Here is a 23,488-nt window from a genome sequence, read left to right on the forward strand (position 1 = left end):
AGTCTTCAAGATCTTCCATATGATCTCATCTTCATCTTTAGTTTCATTACAAGACTTGATTCCTGCAACAATTTTTGATATTCTGCCAATATAACTTCTTATAGATTCATCTTCCATCATTTTAGCCTCTTGAAATAAACATATCTAGTTTTTGAATCTACTTCTCTTAACATGCTTATCACCTTCAAAAGTAGACTCCAAAGCTTTCCAAATTTCATGAGATGATACCAAAGATTTTACCTAACTTTACTCATTTTCAAGAAGAGCTGACAAAATTTCTTCTCTAGCAAGAATGTTACACATGAACAAATCTCTTTCAACTTCTGTACCTTCTTCTAGTTTGCTTTCTTCCACAATGGTCTTCTCATTTTTTGTAATCAACCAATATCCTGGACGTGTGTTGTCATAGTTAACTCTTTCCAGCTTTCTTCTAGTTTTATTTCTTCCACAATTGTCTTCATCTTCTCTTTCCAACTGTCATAGTTAACTCCATCAAACTTAGACTTTTGTTTCTAAAATGATCCATCATTGATCTTCTTAAGTTGTTAAGCTTTTGACCAATTGTTGGAAAGTAAAGTCCACCAGGATAACTAAGAGGTGGGGGGGGGGGGGGGGGGGGGGGGGGGGTGGGTTGTGAATCAATTATTAGACCGATACAACTTTTATCAACCTCATTAAACTTCAAACATGTGATCAATATAAAAAACAACCATAAGAAGATACACATACACAATAACACCAGACATGTTAACTAGGGAAACCCTTGATCAGAGGAAAAACCTCAATGGGGATGGTACCCAAAAAATGATGTACTGATATAAATGTTCCTTGTAAGAGGATGAACTTTATTAGGAGCCAATAAAATACATTCAATACATAACAATCCATGCTAGGAGACTTTGAATCCTTGTGAGGAGATTCCAACCCTAATTAGGAGTTGTGCCAACCCTGTTATGAGTTGTGCTAACCTTGTTAGGAGTGTAAAAGGTAGATGGACCCACTGCCCAAACAACTTCAGGGGCAAGACCACCAAATTCTCTGTCTAACTGGCCTCTGTATTATTCCTTTCAGAATAATAGAAATGCAACTGATCTCATCTACTTAATACTTACTCTATCCTCTTACCATGCCTCTACCACACCAAAACACTTCTCAAATCTCAATAACAGATTTGAAACTCACATCACAAGATCCCTTTGATCGCTTACTCACATTTACCAAATTTGCATATCACTTACTTCTTGCACTCTACTCACATTCCATCACAAGGAAAATAACTTTCCTTTATACCAAGTCCTCAAAATAATTCATTGAGTTAGCCTTGATGCTTTCCCAATTAATTACAATAGGACCTCATTAAGATAACACACTATAATACATCTTTTTCATAATTACAAAATACTGTCAGCTCATAGTCTTTACAAATTCTCATATGGCTATCTTTTGTCTTTGTCTTACTTTGCTCATCCAAATTCTATCCCTATTAGGAGATACAATCCAATTACCATAAACCACTTCTCAAGTACTCTGTCTACAAACTATCTTTTGTAAATCACAAATAACTCTCACCAATCTTTGACCTTCTGCATGCACACTTGAACACTGAATCAGGACACACTGTAGAAAATGTCTCCAACTGCGCTTGACCTCATCTTCAATACTCAATTTTTATAGCCTCAATATCTATTTGCTTCTCTACCAATCTTCTCAATATGTTGACATTAATGACAACCATAGTCATGAATTCAACACACAATCATGCTAATTATCTATCCACTAATCCAACAATGCTAGAATACTCCCCCATAGGAATATCATTGACATTCATGCTAACAATAATGCCTACCATGGTTTTGAAACTAGTTGGGTTTCAGTGATACTAGAATTTGTGTGTTAACTTTGTGGATGTTTTCATGTGATGTTATTAAGTTGTTTATCAGTTAAAGGTTTAAAAGGTTGAAACATTGATTTTTTAGCCAATTACTGATTCACCACTCCTCTCAGTAATCTAATCCCTTAGGACTAATAGAGGATACATGTTCACTAAAGTAGGAACAAAACATATTGTCATAAGTTGCGTACTATGCTATTTGACATTATAAATTCATCTTGTTTTAAAATAAAATTAAGATATTTGTGTTTTGTATCCGTAATCATGATCTAAAGCATCCCTTATTTCCATGCATAAAGGAATTATTAAAAATTAGGTCACATTCTTGCTCGAACAAATGCGCCTTGCACAAATGTTTATGCAATATGCTAGGATTCCATGAAAATTTGTGGTTGAGTTGGTTGTTGGGATGTTACACTTGTCATGTCTTGGAAATGTAATACCTATGCTAACTTGTATTGATGTAAAAAATCACCTACCTTTAAGTTTTTCCTTTAAACCTCTTCCTTTTGCCCCCAATAAAGGACTTTTGTACTTCACTCACAATATTCTTGCATTCTAATGGTTCTTGAACAATATTCTTCTAGTCAAAACTTCATCATTCTCACATAAACACTTTTGTTTGGCTTTTCACAATTAGTTCATTGCTATTTCTTCATCACAATGATACCTTAAAGCATTATTGTTATCATACAAAGAACATCATTGATGTTGCTTGGTTATACTTATAGGTTGTTTTGATTATGTGTTTGAATAGTGGTAAATATCTAGGTTTATTGAGTAATTATCTTATTGTCCTTTATAGTATATTATTGAGTTTATATTTTGTGTCTATTACCAATATCTTTTCCTTGGCTATTTGTAGAGGTTGGAATACCAAAGCAGTGGATTAACTGAAACAAACCCTTATATAACCACCCAACATATTCTTTTGATATTTGGTCCAAAGAAGGTTAGTGAATCCATTAAGGTTCTTTGATGTTTTTTTTTTTTTTTTTTTTTTCATTTTTTTAGTAGTATAGTTTCATTATTACTTTCCTTTTTACAATTTACTTTTAGTTATAATTCATAGTTCCCTAAGCTTGGGATGTTATACATTTTTTAATATATTTTTTGTGATTATTTATTTATTTTCTATTTATATGAGATGCTAGTGCAACACACTATTGTCCGACATGCATCACACAAACGTCCTAGATATGGAGCTAGCTAAATTGTCCAAGAGACCTTTGTGGTCTGCGCTTTTGGTTTTCAAAGTCTTAGGAACTTACATAAATTCTATGCATTTAAAAGCGCCAAATGTTGATAATAATAGAAAAAACCTAAATGCTACAATTACTCTAGCTATCAATGAATTTGACTATCCTTCATAACAATTCATTTTTCATACTCTAGAAATACACTTCAATTTTAAAATGGAAATGAAAAATAGATCTATGCCATCATAATATTAGCCACACGCATACTTGTAAACATTATCTCCAATCTACCACCAAAAACTAAATTCCCAAAGGATTTGATCTAGGAGAAGTTTTTCACCCATACTTTTGGCAAACTCATAATAATTGTCTCCCATTGTTGCTTTGACATATTTCAGTATCTAAGAGGTGAAGGCTTTTATACTCTTATAGATATTTTTGATAGATCTATTCCACACAACTCAAATTAGTTCTACAAGATTAGGTTTGAAGTAGTTTGGGCTCTATCTTGCAAGAAACATGATCAATTTTTACTCAATATTCATAGTAAGAATCATATTAGATAAAAATAGTTCATTTTTTATTATTTAATGATAAATTGATCAAAATATGAATTGCCATCAAATTTTTTGTTATTTATTGAAAAAATAAACACATCTATATGCTTACTTAATGTTCACTTTTTATTTAACTAATATATCTAAATTAATTGTTAATTAATATTTATGCAAGATGATTAAAACCCTTGCACTATTATTGAAAAAATATAAAAATAGAAAACATTAGTAGAGCTCTTCGTGCCACTTAATTTCCATGTTAGTTAGACAACATGATCAAATACAAATGTGTGGTAGGATATGGGCCACATGGTGGTGAACAAGGTGGAAATTTGGCATGAAAAGATTACCCAACTTTCCATGTATTAAGCATTGACAAACATGAAACAATAACAACAAATAATAACAATAAATAATAAAAAATATAAAATGATTTTTATTTTAATCCGAGATGAAATGAAATGGGCCGAAATTAAGTTGAACGAGTCGACAAGTCTATCTTGATTCTGGAGCAGCCTACAAGCCATTTTTTTCCGTTCTGCTGGATAGCGTGTTGATTTGCGGCGCTTGAAATGGCTTCTATCTCGACCTGTACAGGAATAGGAACTCTCACGAAGCTTAATGCACCGGACCACAATTCTTCCCATTGTAAGCCACTGAAATTAACACATTAATTTCAAGAACAGGAGACGATTGTTTTTTACAAAATATGTTTTATTAATTCGCGCAAGAAATATCGTTTCCAAAATGACATGAACAGGATATTTTATTAATTTGTTTTATTGGTTAAATTCCGTTTGTAGAGAATTGGCTTACTGTAATTTGTTTTGCTTCAACCGTTCATTGGCATTCCGTGCTCATTTTGTTCAAATCTACATACATTTTTGAATGCCAAAAACTGTGAATAAGTGGGGAATCGGGGTTTACTTTGAAAACAAAAAATTGGGATTTTTTGCGAGTTATCCTGCCTTAGAGCACTGTGGTGAGCAAGGCTGAAGCTGCTGGATGATAGTTTGTAATTCTGTTTCGTTTTTTTTCACCCTCACTTACATATCTTGCTTGGATGTATTCCAGAGCTCCATTATTTAGTCCATCAGTTGACATCAATAAAATTTCTCTCGTTCTGGTTGAATAAAGTCATTGTCTGTGAGAGTACGAGAAGTGGTTGGGTTTAGTGAATGTATACCAAAATCTTAGCTCAAAGGCCATCAGTTGAAGGGGAAAATGATTTATTCATTGGTAAATACCGTGTACTTCTACATAGATTCTTCGTTTTTATGATTGCTTGGCTTGATATCTCCTTGTGGGGTGCCCTTCGATTTATATGCTTCAACCAAACCCAAGATTACATGTCGTTGTTTGTCCGGTTCAACAATCAACATTCAACATTTCCATATTGTAAGTATGTAGCATGGTTTCCTGAGGGCTAAGGTTAACCTAGTCAAGTGAAGGATTGATTGAATTAATAAATTATCCAGTTACACTCAAATTTATTCGTCTATCAAACCCACATGCTAGAGTGTATTCATTCTCGAGAATGGGAAAGAGACATTGCCTTTTTTCTTTTCTTTCTGAGATTAATAATGTCTGAAAGTGCATATTGATGCACTTTGAAATGATGAAAAGTTTATTTATAAGGGACTTTGTTGCCATCCACCTTCTTTTCTTCTCTTTATCAGATTAATAAACCCAGGAAGTGTTGAAATGAGTGCACTCTTTTGTTGTAGGGGTTTTATTCACATGATGAATACCTTCACACCAGATGTTTAAATTTTTTATCTTGTTCCGAACTAGCCTTTTTTTTTGTGTGTGTGTGTGTGTGTGTTTTGAATTGCCATCAGAAGTGTATGCAGACAATTTACAACATGTTTCTTCTTATTTCCTCTTTTTTCATGTTTCACAGATAACCTTATCATATGTTATTCTTATTAGTTATGACCATCGTCTCTAATTGATGACATTTCAAAATAACATTGAAGTAGATTGCAATCGCTAGTTGAAAGCAAGGGTTCAGGCAACAAGATATATTTTGATCTTGATTCTTTGTTCATATTCAATTACTCAATAGACTAGTCCGTTGAAATGATTTACGTTGGCCATGCCATTCTACATCATTTACAATATAAGTCCAATGTTTTGACAAGCACACAGTGTATCATTCTGTGAGGTTCAATTCAGATCATAAAAATGCTGGTGATTTTCACATTGGTTGTATTCCTACGTGCAGACATCCTGGCACGGGCTTTTTTTTTGGATAACTTTTTCATTTAGAGAAGTTGATTCATATATGATGCAATGGTTAATAACTTCAAGCAGTTGCTTGAATCAGTAAGATGCTCTTGACATATCTTGTGATTGTTTGCTCTGAAATTGTATGAAAATTTGATTTTCCTTAAAAGGACTTATGATTTTTATTGTCAATGTGGTCTGTGTGAATATTATCCTATTTTATCTAATCCATACTCAGGTATATCCAAGATGGACCATCATGTGGCAACTTGTTACCAAGTTTATGTGATTGAGATGTTGGCTTAAGCACTAGTTTTCTCAAAGAAACTGTCATATTGTTGTCTATTGATTTTTTGCAGGCACTCGTGTCAACGCTCGCACAAATTCTCATGTTATGCAATTTGGGATGAGGCATGGTCAGCAATTCCAGTCTCGTAGGGGTGCACTTTGTGTGACAAGTTTATTTGGTGGAAAAAAGGAAAGTAACGAGAATCCCGATGAGGCAGCCAAGAAGGTATGTATTAAAGCAGGTGTAATGGTAAATAGACGATATAAAGAGGTTTTGTTGTTGTATTTTCTTGGGATTATTTTTATGTGATTCTTGAAAATGGGTTCAGTTGACATGTGACAAGTCAAAGATTATTATTTTAAGCTACCAATGTTCTTCAGTAAAATAAATAGCAGGATTTGTAGATATAAGACACATTATATGAAAAATTTGACAAGCAAGAGGGCGCATTCAATGTGGATTGCCACCCCCCCCGAAAAAAAAAGTTGGGTGGGGGGGGTGTAAACTCCGTGTGCATCAAAATCATAAGATAAATATTGAATATAACCCCAAACCTAAGAAAAATATAATATAAGATTATCTAAGATAATATTAACTGTGAGAAAGTTATGATAATTTTGTTTTCTTGGTCATGATTTTTTGTGATAAGAAGTTTTCAGGATTTTTGTCTTGTTGCTGTCCTTAGAATGTTTTTAAAATAGTGTATACTATATGTGCTTTCTCTTGTGCAAATAGAAGAATGCAGAGGCAAGAGACGAGAAAAGTTAGTAGCAAGTTTGAAAGTGATTGTTATCGATCAATTTACCAGGTTCAAACAATTGACAAAAATGTGTTACACTACTGGCGAAAAGTATGAAATAAATATAATGGTCTTTGAAAACAAATTTCTGCAATTGCACAGAGAAGTCATTCAACTTGAATTTGCAGATTCTAACTGATTGCATCATAGGTAGATGTGCTCATAAAAAGGGAGCCTGAATATTAATAAACCTATGACAAAGAGTGCATGTCATTTGACTTGGATGCGCAGATTCTAATTGATCTCACCATCGGTAGACCGTAGATGTGCTCATGAAAAGGGAGCTTGAATATGTATAAACCTACGACACAGAGTATATTGTACTTACTTTACTTGAATAGAATCTTATTGAAAATGTTAAATTTGAAGTTATCTGTAGGCAGGCAAAATTTTCCTGATTGGCTGCACTATTGCTGTATCTAATCCAAAAAAATTGGATCAAGGTTGCATGATTGTGGGGTTAGTTGATTCCTTTTCCATTTGGGAAGTTTTCTGAGGACAATTGTTTTTTTTTTGTTTCCTTCATAGGACATTTTTTGATGCACGATGCTTGTTCTTAGGTTGGCGGGAGCCTTGGGGTGATCCAGAGTATCACAAAGAGGTTATAAAGATGGTGATTACCTGTCAAAATCAAGGGAAAATTAATGGTGTTGAAACCGCAGGTTCTTAGCTGGAGGCAGTTTGGACATCATCCACTGTGGGCTTCTGGGAGCTTCAATTCAAACTGGATGAAGAGTGGAAGTTGAAGGTGATAAGGTGGATTTTAGATCCTAGCCTATGAAAGCAAACAGCAAAACTAGTTTCAATGACCGTCCTATAGTAGAGCTAATGCTTCAATCTATGCCTCCTTTTTGATAGGGTTGGAGTGTGAATGAATCAAGATGAATGTATGATCTAGTTTTAATACTAGGAAATTGGTAAATTTCAGTAATAGCAGCAAATAACAAAACAAAAAACCAGCACAATAGCTCAGATCTAGAAAAGGACACAAAAAGGAACCTGTAAGTGCAAGTTGAGCCTAATGTGCCAGATTAGTGTGCTAGGCACCCCAGTTTGATGGTGTCTATACAAACAGAAAGGTGCATATTCACAGTCAGGGGATGTTATAGGCCAGACTATGATTCTCAGCTGAAAATAGCTGGACACGTGTGTTGGGTGCCCTAGTCTCGGGGTTTTCACCTGTTCAAAATCTGAAAATGTTTGTCATAGTTTGCTCTGTTGTTGGATCTGAACCTGCACACACAATAAGTGGGAAGGGTTGTGCTGTATGAGGGCTTCCATAAGTCAAACCCTATGTTGTTGTTCCCACCTCCACAACAGCTATGATTGATGAAAAAGAGAGCTTGTTTTTAGAATGACAGAGGCTAAAACAATAATAGAAATGCTTGAGTTGACAAGCACTACTTTAAATAAGAAACTCTTAGCATGAAGTCTCACATAAGGCTTGATGCTGCTTGGAAGATGTTAATGCATGCCTTCATCATGGGGGAACACATTATTATTGATCATGACTGCTGAATCAAAATTTCAGACTTGGATGCTTCTTGCCTCTTGATTGCAGAACTGTGCTCAATTGCCTTGAATATGCTATATTGAATTATCAATTGTGTAGGATAGAGATTCAAATGAGAGAGGGAGTTGTATTTTTGTGCACCTTACACATTGATAGAATTCTTTTTGGGAAGGCTGACATCAAAGGGCAGTTTTGTACTTCTTACAAAGCTGACATTCATATTTCAATTTTCAAGGTCAAGTTGCTTTGGCAGGGGTGTTGGGCGCCCTAGTCTAGGACAGGTGTGCTGGGTGCTGTAGTCCTAGCAGTTTGGATGAGGGAAAAGGTTGTGAAGAGGGGAATGCACCAAGTTTATGGAAATGGTCCTGATAATGAGCACAATCAAACATAATTTAGGTACATATTAGGGACAACTGCTAAAGTGGGTCCAAACTAAGTGTGAAATTGTACAGGGATACAATACACCAAACTACATTTAACTGTGACTTTAGCAGGATCATGAACTTACACTCATAATCGGTAAAATACTAAGAATAAGAAGCCAACGATTCTTTCATCAAGTCATCACAAAGACAAGAAAACGCAAAGCTTGGCAAAGCAATAGCTACCAAAACTTATGTCTTATCAATATACAATATCCAGATAAAAGGCATGTACAAAGTGAGCAACATGATCAATATTGATAGTACACATTCAAAACACAAAGGTATGGCATCTAGGACTAAGTAAGATCCACAGATTCTTACTAGGAGCCATATCAAGGCATGATATCTAGGACTAGCCAGGATCATTGGATCCTTACTAGGAGTCATGTTATAAGCACATGATGCACGACCTTTAGGACTATTAACTAGCCAGAATATAAAAATGCATCAATCAGAAATACAATAATAAATGATACAATTATTATCCTGGGAAAAAACCCTTTTCTCCGAGGGAAACAGCCGAGTCCATAAAATGATGATGCCTTTTTTCAGAGTTCACAACTCTTGCAAATCTTTGCTCACAATTGATGTCTTCAGACAGAAAGTCAATAAGCCTGCAATTTAGCTTTTGCAATTGATTCAAAATCAATAATAATGAATCCCTGAATCTACACAATGGTCACACACTGATCCGGAGTAACAAAAACAACTGTATATACCTGTGATTAAGTACAGATTTCTGAGAATAGATATACACGATGTAGAGTATATCTGATCACAATGCACAGAGAATAATGATTGTACGATACACAGAGTAGTAATAACAAAAGTCTTTTTATGCAGCTCCCACAGAGGGGAATAACAACCCACAGAAAAACAAGATGATAAAAGTATAATACGATGAAAGTTCACTCATGTTTTCCTCAACACCAACAATAGTTAAAAACATCACACCATATTGAACACGTTGTTTGCAAATACCAAAAGGTAAGAGAAAGAGGCACGTGTGGAATTACTAGAGAATGAATTGACGTCATCAAGAATGTAACTGTCAACTTCAATACACAATTGGTCGACACTCATGAGAGGACCTGATTACATACGAAAGCAATATGCACTGATACCAATAAGGATTGAGGTGCTAGGTCATCACAAAAAATTGCCAAGAATGAATGTAATGGGCAGGGGTGATAGCTCTGATACCACTGTAATGGGCACCCTGGGAATGCCCAATAACTCCACTGTAATGGGTAGCTCTGATACCATCTGTAATGGGTAGCTACCAGTTATAACTTTGTGAAACACTTTGCAAGCAAGCTCTGATACCATTGTAATGGGCAGGGGTGATAGCTTTGATACTATTGTAATGGGCACCTTGGAAATGCCCAAGAACTCCACTGTAATGGGCAGCTCTGATACCATCTGTAATGGATAGCTACCAGTTATAACTTCGTGAAACACTTTGCAAGCAAGCTCTGATACCACTGTAATGGGCACCCTGGAAATGCCCAAGAACTAAACCAATAGCTGAAAACGATTTTAATGTCTTTGCATAGGTTTCAATCCACACAACATGAGCAAGAAAGAATTTATGCAAATTGAAGATTGAACCCCTGCTGAAATATTATTAGTTCTCAAATGATAAAATCAAGTACATAGCAATGTATTCCAAAGGCCAAACTCCAAGGGAATGACATATAGAATGTTACAAGAGAGGATGAACGTCCTCTAATGCCAAGAAAGATATGTGACTCACACATCCAAGCTCTTATCAAATGCAATTCACAATCATCCGATGCTCAACAATGACTCTCCCATCTCTATTTATACTTTTCCTATACCCTTCTAGAAGGAAATCAAATATTAATTAATTGCAAGTACTAGAAGCTTCCCCCTTCCAATAATTAATGCACTCTCTAGAAACTCCTCCCTTGCAATACAATAATTAATTGTGCTTCTAGAAAATTAAATTAGTAGAGGCTTCCCCTTTTCCAATAATTAATACACACTCTAGACGCTTCTCCGTTGTAATACAATAATTAATCAAATTAATTAAATATAAAGTCACCTTTTAATTTTTAATTTATATAATGACTTTATAGGAAATTAATTTAACTGCTAAAGTGAGGACATTACAATGAACACCTTCGGATATAAGGGAATAACAGAAGAATCAGCAACAAACTATTGACATTCCAAAACTATGAACCAAAACTTGGGTTTCAACAACAAATTGTCGACATTCAAAAACTATGATGCTCACAGATGTGAAGCACAAGGACTAACTAGGAGTTCACCCATCCTAGTACTACTCTAGCTCGAGCACGCTTAACTACAGAGTTTCCTCAATGGTTAAAACCACTCTACTTGCAACCCCATTTGCAAAATCTTCACCAAGTTGTGTGCCTTATGAACCATTAATTAGGAAGCCCCTTAAGCTCATCAATTGATAAGTAGGAGATATTTTCCACAGCAAGTCGAATTGTGATATAGCTACCAGGATTTAACTGTGTATTTTTTGAGTCAAAACTTATTGACCCATGTATCATGAGTAGTGATTCACACATGAATCCATCTCTCATGAGAATAAATGGATCACTGAGCACTTATTGGATATAGGTGATGCTCACAGAGGTGAAGCACCGAGACTTCCCGGAAGGTCACCCATTTCAATACTACTCCAGCTCAAGCACGCTTAACTACGGAGTTTCCTCCATGGCAAACCCACTCTACTTGAAACCCCATTTGCAAAACCTTCACAAAGTGTTGTGCCTTATAAACCATTCATTAGAAAGCTCCTTAAGCTCATTAGTTGATAAGTAGGAGATATTTTCCACAAGTCAAATTGTGATATTGCTATCAGGATTTAACTGTGTAGTTTTTGAGTCAAACTCATTGACCCATGTATCTTGGGTGGTGATTCACACACGAATCCATCTCTCATGAGAATAAATGGAACACTTAGCACTCATTGGATCTAGGTGATGCTCATAGAGGTGAAGCACTCAGACTTCCAGGAGGTCACCTATCCCAGTACTACTCCAGCTCGAGTATATTAAAAGATTGGAGGAAGAAACATGATAGGTCTGACCGAAGCCATTTCTACACTAAGCCCAAGAGTGGATGTTTACCAGAGCCCTTCTCTTGCTTGCTTAGTGATTTGCTTGTACCCGCTTTCCCTATCAATGTCTCATCCTCTAAAAGACACATTCCACCTTGTTGAATTGGGCTAAGGCTGTAAGGGGGTTTCTTAGTCCTATGTAAGCGCCCTTTTAGTTTCTTTACATAATGCAAGTGCTCTTTAAGCTTCCTTACATGGCCCTCTTTACCCTCCTCTTACACTTTAAACCCTTCTTGTAAATAGGATGGATGCTGAAAGTGGCAGATCTGATATTATATCAGTCTGCTGATCTGCTGATAAATTCTTGGGTTCAGTGCTGATCAATCTTATTAATTGCCCTTGGTCCTTTTTGGGAGCCGGTGCTGACCCACTCTTATATTTCTTGGTAATTGGTAGGCAGATGTAAAGGACTGCTGAATATGTTCAATTGCCAATGGTATAACCTGCTTAATGTATTCAGTTGCCTGAATGATGTCTCCTACTAATGCAGATCTCATTTACTCCTTGAGTAGTGACGACCCTTGAGAAGAAACATGCCTCTTTATAAATTGCAAACTAATTTTCTATTTCTCCCTTCTTGATTGCACCCCTTCTGATTTACTAATCAACATAATTATTATTTGCTATTACGTTGATTGCTAGTAACCTTTAATCACTTTTCTGTCACTTGATTATTATTATCACTGGAGTCTTGATTGCCTTTTTTGCTTGATTAGTAGATCGCCACCTTTCTTATGTGCTGTTTATCATTTTCTGTCTCCTTCACCACTGATTAGAGCCTTCTCCCTATGCAGGGGCATGCCAGTCTATAACTCGCAGCAGATCTATTTCTGCTTATATCTTCAATGGATCACTTTTCAGGTCTGCTCATAAATCTGACATGGGTCTGCTCATAAACCTGGCACGAGTCTGCTCAAAAGTCTGAAATTATCTTCTCATAACTTTTGGAATCATCCACTCTTAATGTCTGAAATAATCTTCAAAGACCTACTCGTGCAAATTCCTCAAATGTGTTCTAAATGTCTGCTTAAATCCGCTTTGAATGGAAATGATATTCCACAGAATGCTTTTTGCAAATAATCCCAAATGAATCAATATTTATACCAACCATGACTGTAATATCCCTTTCCGGATATTTTACCAAAAAACCCATGATATAAAAGTGTAGATTTAAATCCGAACAGAAAACTAATATTCAATATAAATTCCAGAACTTAATTGATTTCTAACCAGCAGATTTGCATACAAGAAACTCAGAAAAGATTATTTTATTTCCCAAATATTCAGAAGTTTATACACAAACCAGCAGATTAATACAAATAACTGTCCAGTAACGTTATTGTATTATACAACAGCAATACAATAACATGCAACAATCCCAATTATCCAATCTTATAAACAGAAATGATAGTCAGATTGGCAATGTAGATTAAACCTGTAAGAAGGCTAGGTTTGCGTCCAACCTTCAAATGCTTTTTCAAGGGTTTGCGTCGTTGAAGAAATAACCAACAACTGTTTCCAGCTCCCAGATTAATATTTGTTTTTAAATATTATAATCTTCATAATCTCTCACGTGGAGCCTGTTGTACCTATATCACTTTTCCCAATGTGATGCCCGCTCTTTTTAAGCAATGTGGGATAAAACACCTTTTTGTTTTTTAGTCACTTAAGTGAACATAGTATCTTTTTAGAATAAAGTGACAAGTTAAATGAACTTTAAAAGTCACTTAGCCAATAAACCATATAATTGTCAGGCATTAAAATAATTGACCAAATGAACTCGAATAAGCACATGCAATAGGTCATTGGAAAGCTCTCGGCAAGACGCTTCCAAAGCAACACTGGGATATTAAGAATACTAAGCATTGTTTACTTACTAAAATTAGTAAGTATCCGAGCAAGCTGCCAAAACTGCTCTAATAGGTCTGAAACTGGAAATGTCTAGGCCAAACCTCGCACTGAACCTCGTAAAGAACCTTTTCGCTCCCAAAACCTAGGCTAAGTGAGCCAGCAACATAGAATTATAATGTCCCAGAAAAATGAGACATTACAAAGCCTCCTTTCTCAAAGATTGCTTTCCCTCAAGCAATTTGCTCATACCTGCAGAAATCAAAAGCTAGATCCCATACTCGCCTTGAGAACGAGATTCTACTCCTTAGTTGATGTAACCCGTCATGCATCTTCCCAAATCCGGAGTGGCAAAATAGTACAATAAGAATTGATGTGCCAAATAACTGGATGCCAAGATCCCATGTCTCACCATAAAGGGACACCAATTGCTATGTGTTGCTGCCCTGAGTTCCAATACCCTCAGTCAGGATGAAAATCCCACTCCATGAGTGACCTTGTGAGTCTCTACTGTCAAGTGAAGATGGGAGCCCAACAATATACCTATATCCACCCCAAGAAGATAGCAACCAAACTCTCCATCTAGCCTCCCAATAAAAGGCAATACCTAGGGATGCTCCACCTGGATCCCAAGTGAGGATTCGAGCGCTGTCTGAGGTACCACTGACCAGTTCTTGTAATATCTGTACCATTGTATCACTGTACCACTCCTATAATATCTATTCCGATGTCAATGATAAATCCGGCCAAGCCGACTCCACCACCATATCACTTTGGTGGAAAAGGAGTAATCCTAATCTCTAGAACTCTGATATGTCAGAAAGTTGAAACACACAGATCATAATCATGTGTCGGTGTAGCAACACAACATAATCGCTAGATGTAAGATACTATTAACACCTGGATCCCCGACTACCCAATCAACATGATCCTGGTTAAATGAAAGAGGGTTGGTGAATCACCAACATCATGAGTGCTAACACTGTCTTCACTATCTCGTTGGACAAAAAATGTAGACACCTCATGTGGTACGTAGGGTAACGTGTGTTCTCCCCAGTCATCTGCAAATAACTCATTGATCCTTGGAGCCAAATAGAATCAACGAATATATTACCAACATACACAGGCAATTCACTGATAGTTGGAATATACCAACAAGAAAAATCACCAATCAACAAGTAGGCCGTGGCCATCTCGTAAGAACTGAGTGATAAATCTCTGGGTAAGCTGAACACCCCTTTAGAACAAGCCAAGGATAAATCTGAACTTCCTACTCCACCATAAGTATCCTCGCTCATGTCAAAGGCTTCATAAAAGGAAGGTTCACCCTTAATTGAAATCTCTGAATTATCCTCACTTGTGATATCACTAACCATGTGCTTATGTGAAAATGTACAACTGCTGTCATAAAATTCAGAATTTTTAGACTCATCAACTTGCTGGTCCATAGAATTTTTCTCATCATGGAAAGTCTCAAACGGAAAACACGTGATTGAATTACATTGTTTGCCTTCACATCTACCCACGTTATCAATTTTTTCAATGATTTGTGTGATTTCTTGTGCCCTTAAACCACGGTTGTCGTCTTCATAAGTGGCTGCCCCACTCATTTGGTTTTCAGCTTGGTGGATGGTGTAATGTGTTAAGCTCAATTGAAGACATAGCTCATCTACCTCACTCTCCTTGTCCCTTCCGAATTTGATTGCTAGGTCTCTATCCATTAATAGTTGCAAGTACTCATATTTTATCGTTTTTAAAGTTTCAAAAATAGTATGTAAAAGAAGACTTGTGACACGACATACATTCCCATGCCTCTCTTCCATCACAACCTTCCGTATGAGATCCTCAATCAAATTAGAAGAATCATCCATCCTCGTCAACACTTGGACAATCTTGTTCTCTTTGACCAAAAGCATATCCAATAAGTCAAAGAGTGATAATGGTTTTTGACTATCTCCTTCAAACGCAAGTGGGCTGTTCTCCATAGAATTTTTTGATTTTTCATCACTTAAGGGAACAACATTTTTAGATATATCCTCTAACTCAACGTGTGCTAGATCATCTATCCTGCCAACATTGCGGTCCATTTGTTCCTCCTCAAAATTTGACATAAGTTTCAGCCTTATATCACTGTAAAATTTATCCATGTTAATTTCCATGTCACCAAATAAGATGCTGGTGTTTTCCACATCTAAACAAGATGGGGAGTTGCCAACATTAGCAATTTGGTCAACTCCTCTACCTGGGCCATCAAAATGCTCGGCTCCATAAGTTACCTTTGTCACCCAATTACCCATCAGTATACTTGTGCCCTCATTAGTATTTTGCATATTATCATGCGAAGGTTGCTCTTCTTTTTTAGTACTATTATCAATTTGATTGATATCTTATGCAGATTTCTGTAACTGTCCTCTGCAAGGAGATCTCGAGCCAATTCATAGTATTTGTTTCTTATCATATCCGTCATGTTTTGCAACTCTAGCTGAAAGTCCACATATTCCATGAAGGGTAATTCTTTTTGAATCTGTGGAGAGAATTTGTTGTACGCATCATATATGCTCATTATTTCATTCTTCATATCGGATTGGAAGTTTTGGGCTAACTGTTGTTGCGATTTAACAATGTCTTTCTGAGTTAAATGATTAGGAACAATTGCAATTATTTGTCACAATCTGTAATGTAGGCTATATGACTCTGACTGTGCATATCATGACATCAATTTATTGTCAAGAATAAGAAGCAGAATTGTACAAGGCTGTCATTCTTGATTGATGCTGACTGAAGTTCTGTAAAAGGAAGCCCCAGACCCCCATCTACAGGTATGATATCATTTGATAAACCAATCTTCTCACAATTGCAGTGGCTCTCAGTGAATGGACTTTGACTGTGGTGACTTGAGGAAGCTATGGCTGGGAAGTCCTTGTTACGATAACCGTAATCCCATGTCCAGCAGAAGCAACAATAATTATGGTCTAAACTCCTTTGGTTGTATACAGAAGATGTCACTTAGCATTTCAAGCACCCAAAAACCTGTCCAAAAACTCCTACACATCTGCACATAATATTCTAATGCCAGTACACATCCTTAAGGTGGCTGTCACGGAAACAGTTCAGCTATTTCAGTTCAGCCCCCCATTGCTGTATTCTGCAACTGATACCACTGTATTATTCTATACCAAAATGAAATAACAATGGGTCACCAGACTGATAGGAATTCTGTTGAACACTTACAATGTAACAAGGAAGGATATGATATGGTTTATTGTTTCATGTATTAATACCATTAAAATATTTGCCTTGCAGTCAATGACAGTTCAAACACTATCCAGTTCGCCATTCGGAAATAGAGAGCTAATTTTTAACACCACAGTAATACCTCCTAACAGCCCAGAATCAATGGCAGATATCTAGAGTTCTGAGTGGATAGATTATATTTAACAAATACACACAACAGGAACAAGACGAGACGTATGTACAAAAACATTCACAGGCCTGAGTTTCTGGAGTACCTTGGAGCCCTGACTTGCAGCCAAGTTGTGCTACGTAGACCGTCCGATGGCATTGGCCGGAATGTTGGCTCACTGTATAAGATGCAACTACAATCAAATGTACGCCAGAATATAAAGCACCAGCAATTAACGAGGCATCTGCCTTTGGAAATAGCATTCCCATTCAATTTTCAAAAGTCACTCTTGAGATGAGCTGCCTGTAACTTTCTTTGGAATCAAGAACAGAAAGCAGACTGGTATAAGAGTACAAACAGCCTGAACATAGATTCCAAGAGCAAGATTGTCGAATCTCTCTGATGAAATGTGCAGAGCTGAAGCTAGAACGGCTCCAAAGAATGAACTTATTGTGCTCTCAAAATTATTTATAGACATAAAAAGAGCACACAGGGTACCCTCGATTCCAGGTGGACATAGCCTCCCAAACAACACCAAAAAAGGCATCAACTTAAACTGATTTACAGTGTCTGCAAGAGCTGATGTACATAGAACAAAAGCTTTGTCTGATATACCAAATGAAACATTGAGGCATGACACCAAGATAACATCAAGGAATGTGAGAAAAGAAAGGCCAATATGAGTTCTCCTTCGTGGAAGATGGTGCTGATTGCTGGTGGAAAGTGAGGCTGACCCGTGGTGCAACTGCTGCCGAAAACGTAACTGATCCCGACTACTGTTCTGCAATTAACTTGCTGCCAAAGACACTCTGTCTGAACCTGTCACTTGCTACGGACTCTCGACAGTCCTTCACGGCTTAAATCTCTAATCCTGTGATCATTGGTCGGGAACCATACAATCTTCTTGTGTTCTGCCGCGGCAAAAGTCTTTCACACTGAGCAAAGATTGGGCAGCCTCTCAATGCAAATACAGACTGGGCGGATTAAGAAGATGGCTGTGCTTCACCCGTATGCACTCCAAACAACCCGTGAGCTCGGGGACATTCAATGCTTACCTTCCTTGGCTCTGAACTCTGCTGTGTAGAGCACGACTTGCCCAGTAGCTGCTTCTAACAATATCTGGGACGGTGACCTTTCTGTCTGCAACCCATGTTCTCTCACTGAATTTCGTGGGTGACTTCCACGTTATTACCCCTGGGTCATTCGCATACAATTTCTAGCTGCTATTAACTAGCCCTTCGAATCCAGATTGCAGGTGTTGAGGGAATCACATCCAGTCTTTCCAGAATGACGCCCAGCTTCAGCAGTTAGCTGTTGATTACTATATAACCAAAATGTGGCCTCCCAAATGGTGTATGATGAACTGCAATGAAAATCGAATCTCCAGTCTGCAGTGCAGGTTGATATCCAACCTTCAATTGAATTAACCTCAGCCAATTTAATCCTTCAAGAATCAACTTTCCAAAATAATGCTCGACCTGCTACTCCCACTAGGAACACTTTGAACTTCAAGATTAAATTCTTCAAATTATTATTCAATGGTGAAACCTGAATTGATCTCACTCCAATGAGAGGCTGGTTTTTTGTCCAACTTCTAGCACAGATTTCCGAATAAACTTCCACAGGATGGCATGATTTTTGGCTTTGGTACCACTGTAATATCCCTTTCTGGATATTTTACCAAAAAACCCGTGATATAAAAGTGCAGATTTAAATCCGAACAAAAAACCAATAGTCAATATAAATTCCAGAACTTAATCGATTTCTAACCAGCAGATTTGCATACAAGAAGCTCAGAAAAGATTATTTTATTTCCCCAATATTCAGAAGTTTATACATAAACCAGCAAATTAATACAAATAACTATCCAGTAATGTTACTGTATTATACAACAGCAATACAATAACATGCAACAATTCCAATAATCCAATCTTATAAACAGAAATGACAGTCAGATTGGCAATGTAGATTAAATCTGTAAGAAGGCTAGGTTTGTGTCCAACCTTCAAATGCTTCTTCAAGGATTTGCGTCCTCAAAGAAATAACCAACAACTGTTTCCAGCTCCCAGATTAATATTTGTTTTTAAATATTATAATTTTCATAACCTCCCATGTGGAACCTGTTGTACTTTTATCACTCTTCCCAATGTGATGCCTGCTCTTTTTAAGCAATGTGGGATAAAGCACCTTTTTGTCCTTTAGTCACTTAAGTGAACATAGTACCTTTTTAAAATAAAGTGACAAGTTAAATGAATTTTAAAAGTCACTTAGCCAATAAACCATATAATCGTCAGGCATTAAAATAACTGACCTAACGAACTCGGATAAGCACATGCAATAGCTTGTTGGAAAGCTCTCGGCGAGATGCTTCGAAACCAACACTGGGATATCGAGAATACTGAGCCTTGTTTAGTTACTAAAAATAGTAAGTATCTGAACAACCTACCAAAACTGCTTTGATGGGTCTGAAACTGGAAATGTCTAGGCCAAACTTCGCACTGAACCCCGTAAAGAACCTTTTCGCCCCTGAAACCTAGGCGAAGTGAGCCAGCAACACAGAATTATAATGTCCTAGAAAAAGGGGACATTACAATGACTCCTTTTCCCCAATGGTCATAACTCTCCAAAGCAAGTGACCCAGATCAAGCATAGCATTAATTTCTTATTTAATTTAAATGCAGCCAACATGGGTCTCAATGCAAGGAGAGGTCCTCCTTAATTACTTAGTCAGCTCATTCCAGTGCAGGATTCATTTGGTTGGCCCCATAATTTTTAATATTATTAATACATATCTATTTATGCTAATATTAAGATACTGCAGGTCAGCCTTAGGGACATGGCAGCTTAATTGACTGCGGAGTAACCTGCTAGCACACTGTATGCTACACCCAACAAAGAGGGGTGGCTGAGATGAAGAATCCTCTCATCTTGGAAATGGCTAGTTGTGTGCTGCACACTGGACAAATAGATTTGAAGTTTTGGGAAAGGAGTCATCATCTCTACAACACATATCATCAACCACACTCCAACTTGTGTGTTTAAGGAATGCACTCTTTTTGAACATATAGTAGGTGAGAAACTAGCCATTTTAAATTTGATTATTTGGAGCTGTTGCTTGGGCCCATATCACCTTTGAAAAATTTCACAAACTAGAACCTAAGAGTTGCAGATGTATTGTAGTCAATAGAGAGAGGAGTTGAAAGCATATAGGGTATTCCATTGGCCCCGAGACCTTGTGAGGGGTGCTGCCTCTAGATTCCTGCTCTGGTTTTATATATTGTATTTGCCTTGCCAGTTCCTCTCCCCTCCACTCCAAATTTAGGCTCTTGGTCTTTGAAACCTGTCCCTATGTTCTGGAACTTCATGGAACTATGCTTTTCAGTGTTCATAAAATTTCTGATTATGAATGCAATGATATCTAATTGCTGAGAAAAGATAAATAACCAAACTTTATACAGCAGGTTTTTCTCTCTTTATTATTTGCATATTCTGCATATTTTGAAAATCTGTTTTTTTGAATTATTTTCAATGTTTTTGGTTTGCCAATATTTTCCAAAAAAAGATTGCTGCTGCTATGGCCTTACCTAGGGGTCTTCAGCAACTCCATCAACTTTTGGATTAGCTTTTGTCTTAGTTACCGGATTTGCGTATCGGACCCCGGATCTAGATTCGGGTCTGATCTGGGTCTGGATCCGCACGTGGATCCGGGCAGGGTCTGCGATCCTGCCTGTGGATCCATTAGGATCTGCCGCCCAAGGATCATAACGGATCCACAGGCAGAATCAAGGATTCTGCTCAGATCCTTCGGATCCTCAAGGATCCAAGCACGAATCCTGAGGATCCAGCACGAATCCGTGGCAATACAAGGCACAAAAACATAAAATCATGAATGTGAATGTTCTGATTTTATTTATAATCATGAAAATAGATCAATTATCAAGTACACTAGATTCATAGATGCATACTAGAATCATATATTCATACTATGAAATGATTTCTCTTAGTTTTTAGTATATATAAATATATATAAATATACACGAATCCTCCATGGATCATTATTGGGAAAAAATAAATCCCGAATCCACAGATCCGATTCGCGTACCCGAATCGGATTTGTTTCACGAGTTGGCAACTAAGGCTTTTGTAAATCCTACTATCTCTGGGTATTTCTTGGGATCCTTATCTACCTCACACACACCTGACCTGAAATTTCCTTTCTTGTCAGGGTAGCTTTCAGCTAAGTTACCAATTCTGGTTCTGATGCTGATGCGGGTGGGGGGTTCTGATGCACAGATGCATAATTTAATTTTTTTTGGAGATTTTGGATGCATTATATATATATATATATATATATATATATATAATAACAGGGCCTGCTGAAACTGACGTTTATGAAATTGTCTACAATTTTAAGTTGCAACTGCTGATGGCAATCATTTAAAAAAAATTTCCTATGCTGTTTTTTTTGTATGTGTTAACAGTATGAAATATACTAAAAACAGCGAATGAAATCAGATACGAACTGGTCTACTAGAAGGATAACCATGTATGAACGAGGAAGATTGCTCTTAAAAGGTGAGAAGAGACAAACTGTGATAATATAGCAGGAGCTGACAGATGGTAAAAGCTTTTAACTGTTACAACAGAACACCAGTGGAGCACCCAAAAGCACTGGTGCATCCAGAAGCATCAGAACCCGCACCTGAACATTTCGTAGACGTATCGGTATCTTAGGTTTTCAGGTTCATGCACACATCATAATTGCCATCTTTAGGTAGCGATCCGTATATCCATCGATATTTCAAAGGTACGCCTTATTTTGAGATTCCTTATACAGTAGGCAAGCCTCCTCTTCTTTCAGGATTCTGTGATGCTGACTATGTAGGGGATCTTGATAGCCAGAAAAGCAGCTAAGACTATGTTAGCACTAATGGGACCAACGCTATCTATTTGTTGATGAAAAGCAAGCTTCTATCTCCGATTCTCCATATCTACTGGGGAGGCTGAATACTAAAGTAAGGAGGGAGCATATTATATCACATGGCTTTGACTCTTATTTTTCCGTTTGATTTTTCTCAGTCAGACTCCACAATCATCCATTGTGATAGCTCGAGCACCATTCGCATGATCTGCAATCCTGCTTATCATCAGTAGACAAAATGCATGAGATTAATGTGCGCAATGGCAACCATTATCTTAGGATAGCTATGTGGGTTTTCTGCATGTTTGTTTTGCTGAGAAGCTCATCAGAATTTTCAAATAAGCTTCTCCAAAGGATACATTCCTTAGGATTTATGTGCAGATTAGACTTTAGGGCCCCCTTTACAAGAGGATTGATGCTGAGCGAGGCAGAATCAGCAGCCTGTCAGTCATTAAAAATTTAAATGGGGTTTATCTCTGTCTTCTTATTTTTTAATTTATATCATGCCTTGTCAGGTTCTCTCCATTTCCCGTGACTAAATGTCTGTATGTACGCATGACAAGATCATTATAAATATCTTAATTTCATTCACTATATTTAAATGATTCTCTTAGCCTAAGAGCACCAATACGGTGTCTTATGTCTATTATTCTTGTATGCCATGCTTGCTTTGATTTGTTTCTCTTGGTTCCTAGCTTATGTTGCATTTGTTTCTTTTGTGCTAATCTTCATGATTTACACAAAATTGAGAGTGCAATCATGCATGATTTCTTATGAGCAAAGTTGCCAATTGTATAGCTTATGATTACTATCATGGTATGGTTTTTAGCTATCAGTCTGATATTGGGTCCTTAATGGGTAAGGTCAATAAATGCAGAATTAGAATGTTTTAAGCATAGTTCCAAGAATCACGACGATTCATGCGATTCACGCGATTTGGCGATTCGATTCAAGCCAAACGATTTTTTGTGAATCGGTGAATCGAATCAGCGATAAAAGGTTTATGAAATAAGTTACTCACTAAATTTCAAGGGTTTTTTAAATTTTCCGATTCATGGCCGATTCGATTCCGATTCATGGCCGATTCACGATTTGATTCGGCCTTGCCAATTCCGATCCAATTCCGATTCTTGTTACTTTGGTTTTAAGGGATGCACGATAAACTGTAGGGCTTGATTACAAAAGAAAGTAACATAAAATAAATAAAATTAAAATAGATAGTAAAATTTCTATATAAACTCTGAAAAGCTAAAAGCACACAAATAACTTTAATCTGAGTCATTTACGGTTCTA

At 36.9% G+C, this 23,488-nt stretch overlaps 1 protein-coding gene across 1 annotated transcript in view; it reads left to right on the forward strand.

Moving 5' to 3' along the window:
* The first annotated feature begins 4,121 nt into the window (after positions 1-4,121).
* LOC149532783 (nucleoid-associated protein At2g24020, chloroplastic-like) overlaps positions 4,122-23,488 on the forward strand; it is a 44,914-nt gene continuing 25,547 nt past the window's right edge. Inside the window, exons 1-2 of the mRNA XM_089807744.1 lie at positions 4,122-4,295; positions 6,236-6,390. Of these exons, the coding sequence (XP_089663870.1) occupies positions 4,220-4,295; positions 6,236-6,390 (231 nt within the window). The 5' untranslated portion in view covers positions 4,122-4,219. The remainder of the gene's footprint in view (positions 4,296-6,235; positions 6,391-23,488) is intronic.

This window comes from Cupressus sempervirens, chromosome 10, assembly GCF_028749045.1.
Source record: "Cupressus sempervirens isolate cs-2001-9-10 chromosome 10, ASM2874904v1, whole genome shotgun sequence".
In the NCBI taxonomy this organism is placed as follows: Eukaryota; Viridiplantae; Streptophyta; class Pinopsida; order Cupressales; family Cupressaceae; genus Cupressus; species Cupressus sempervirens.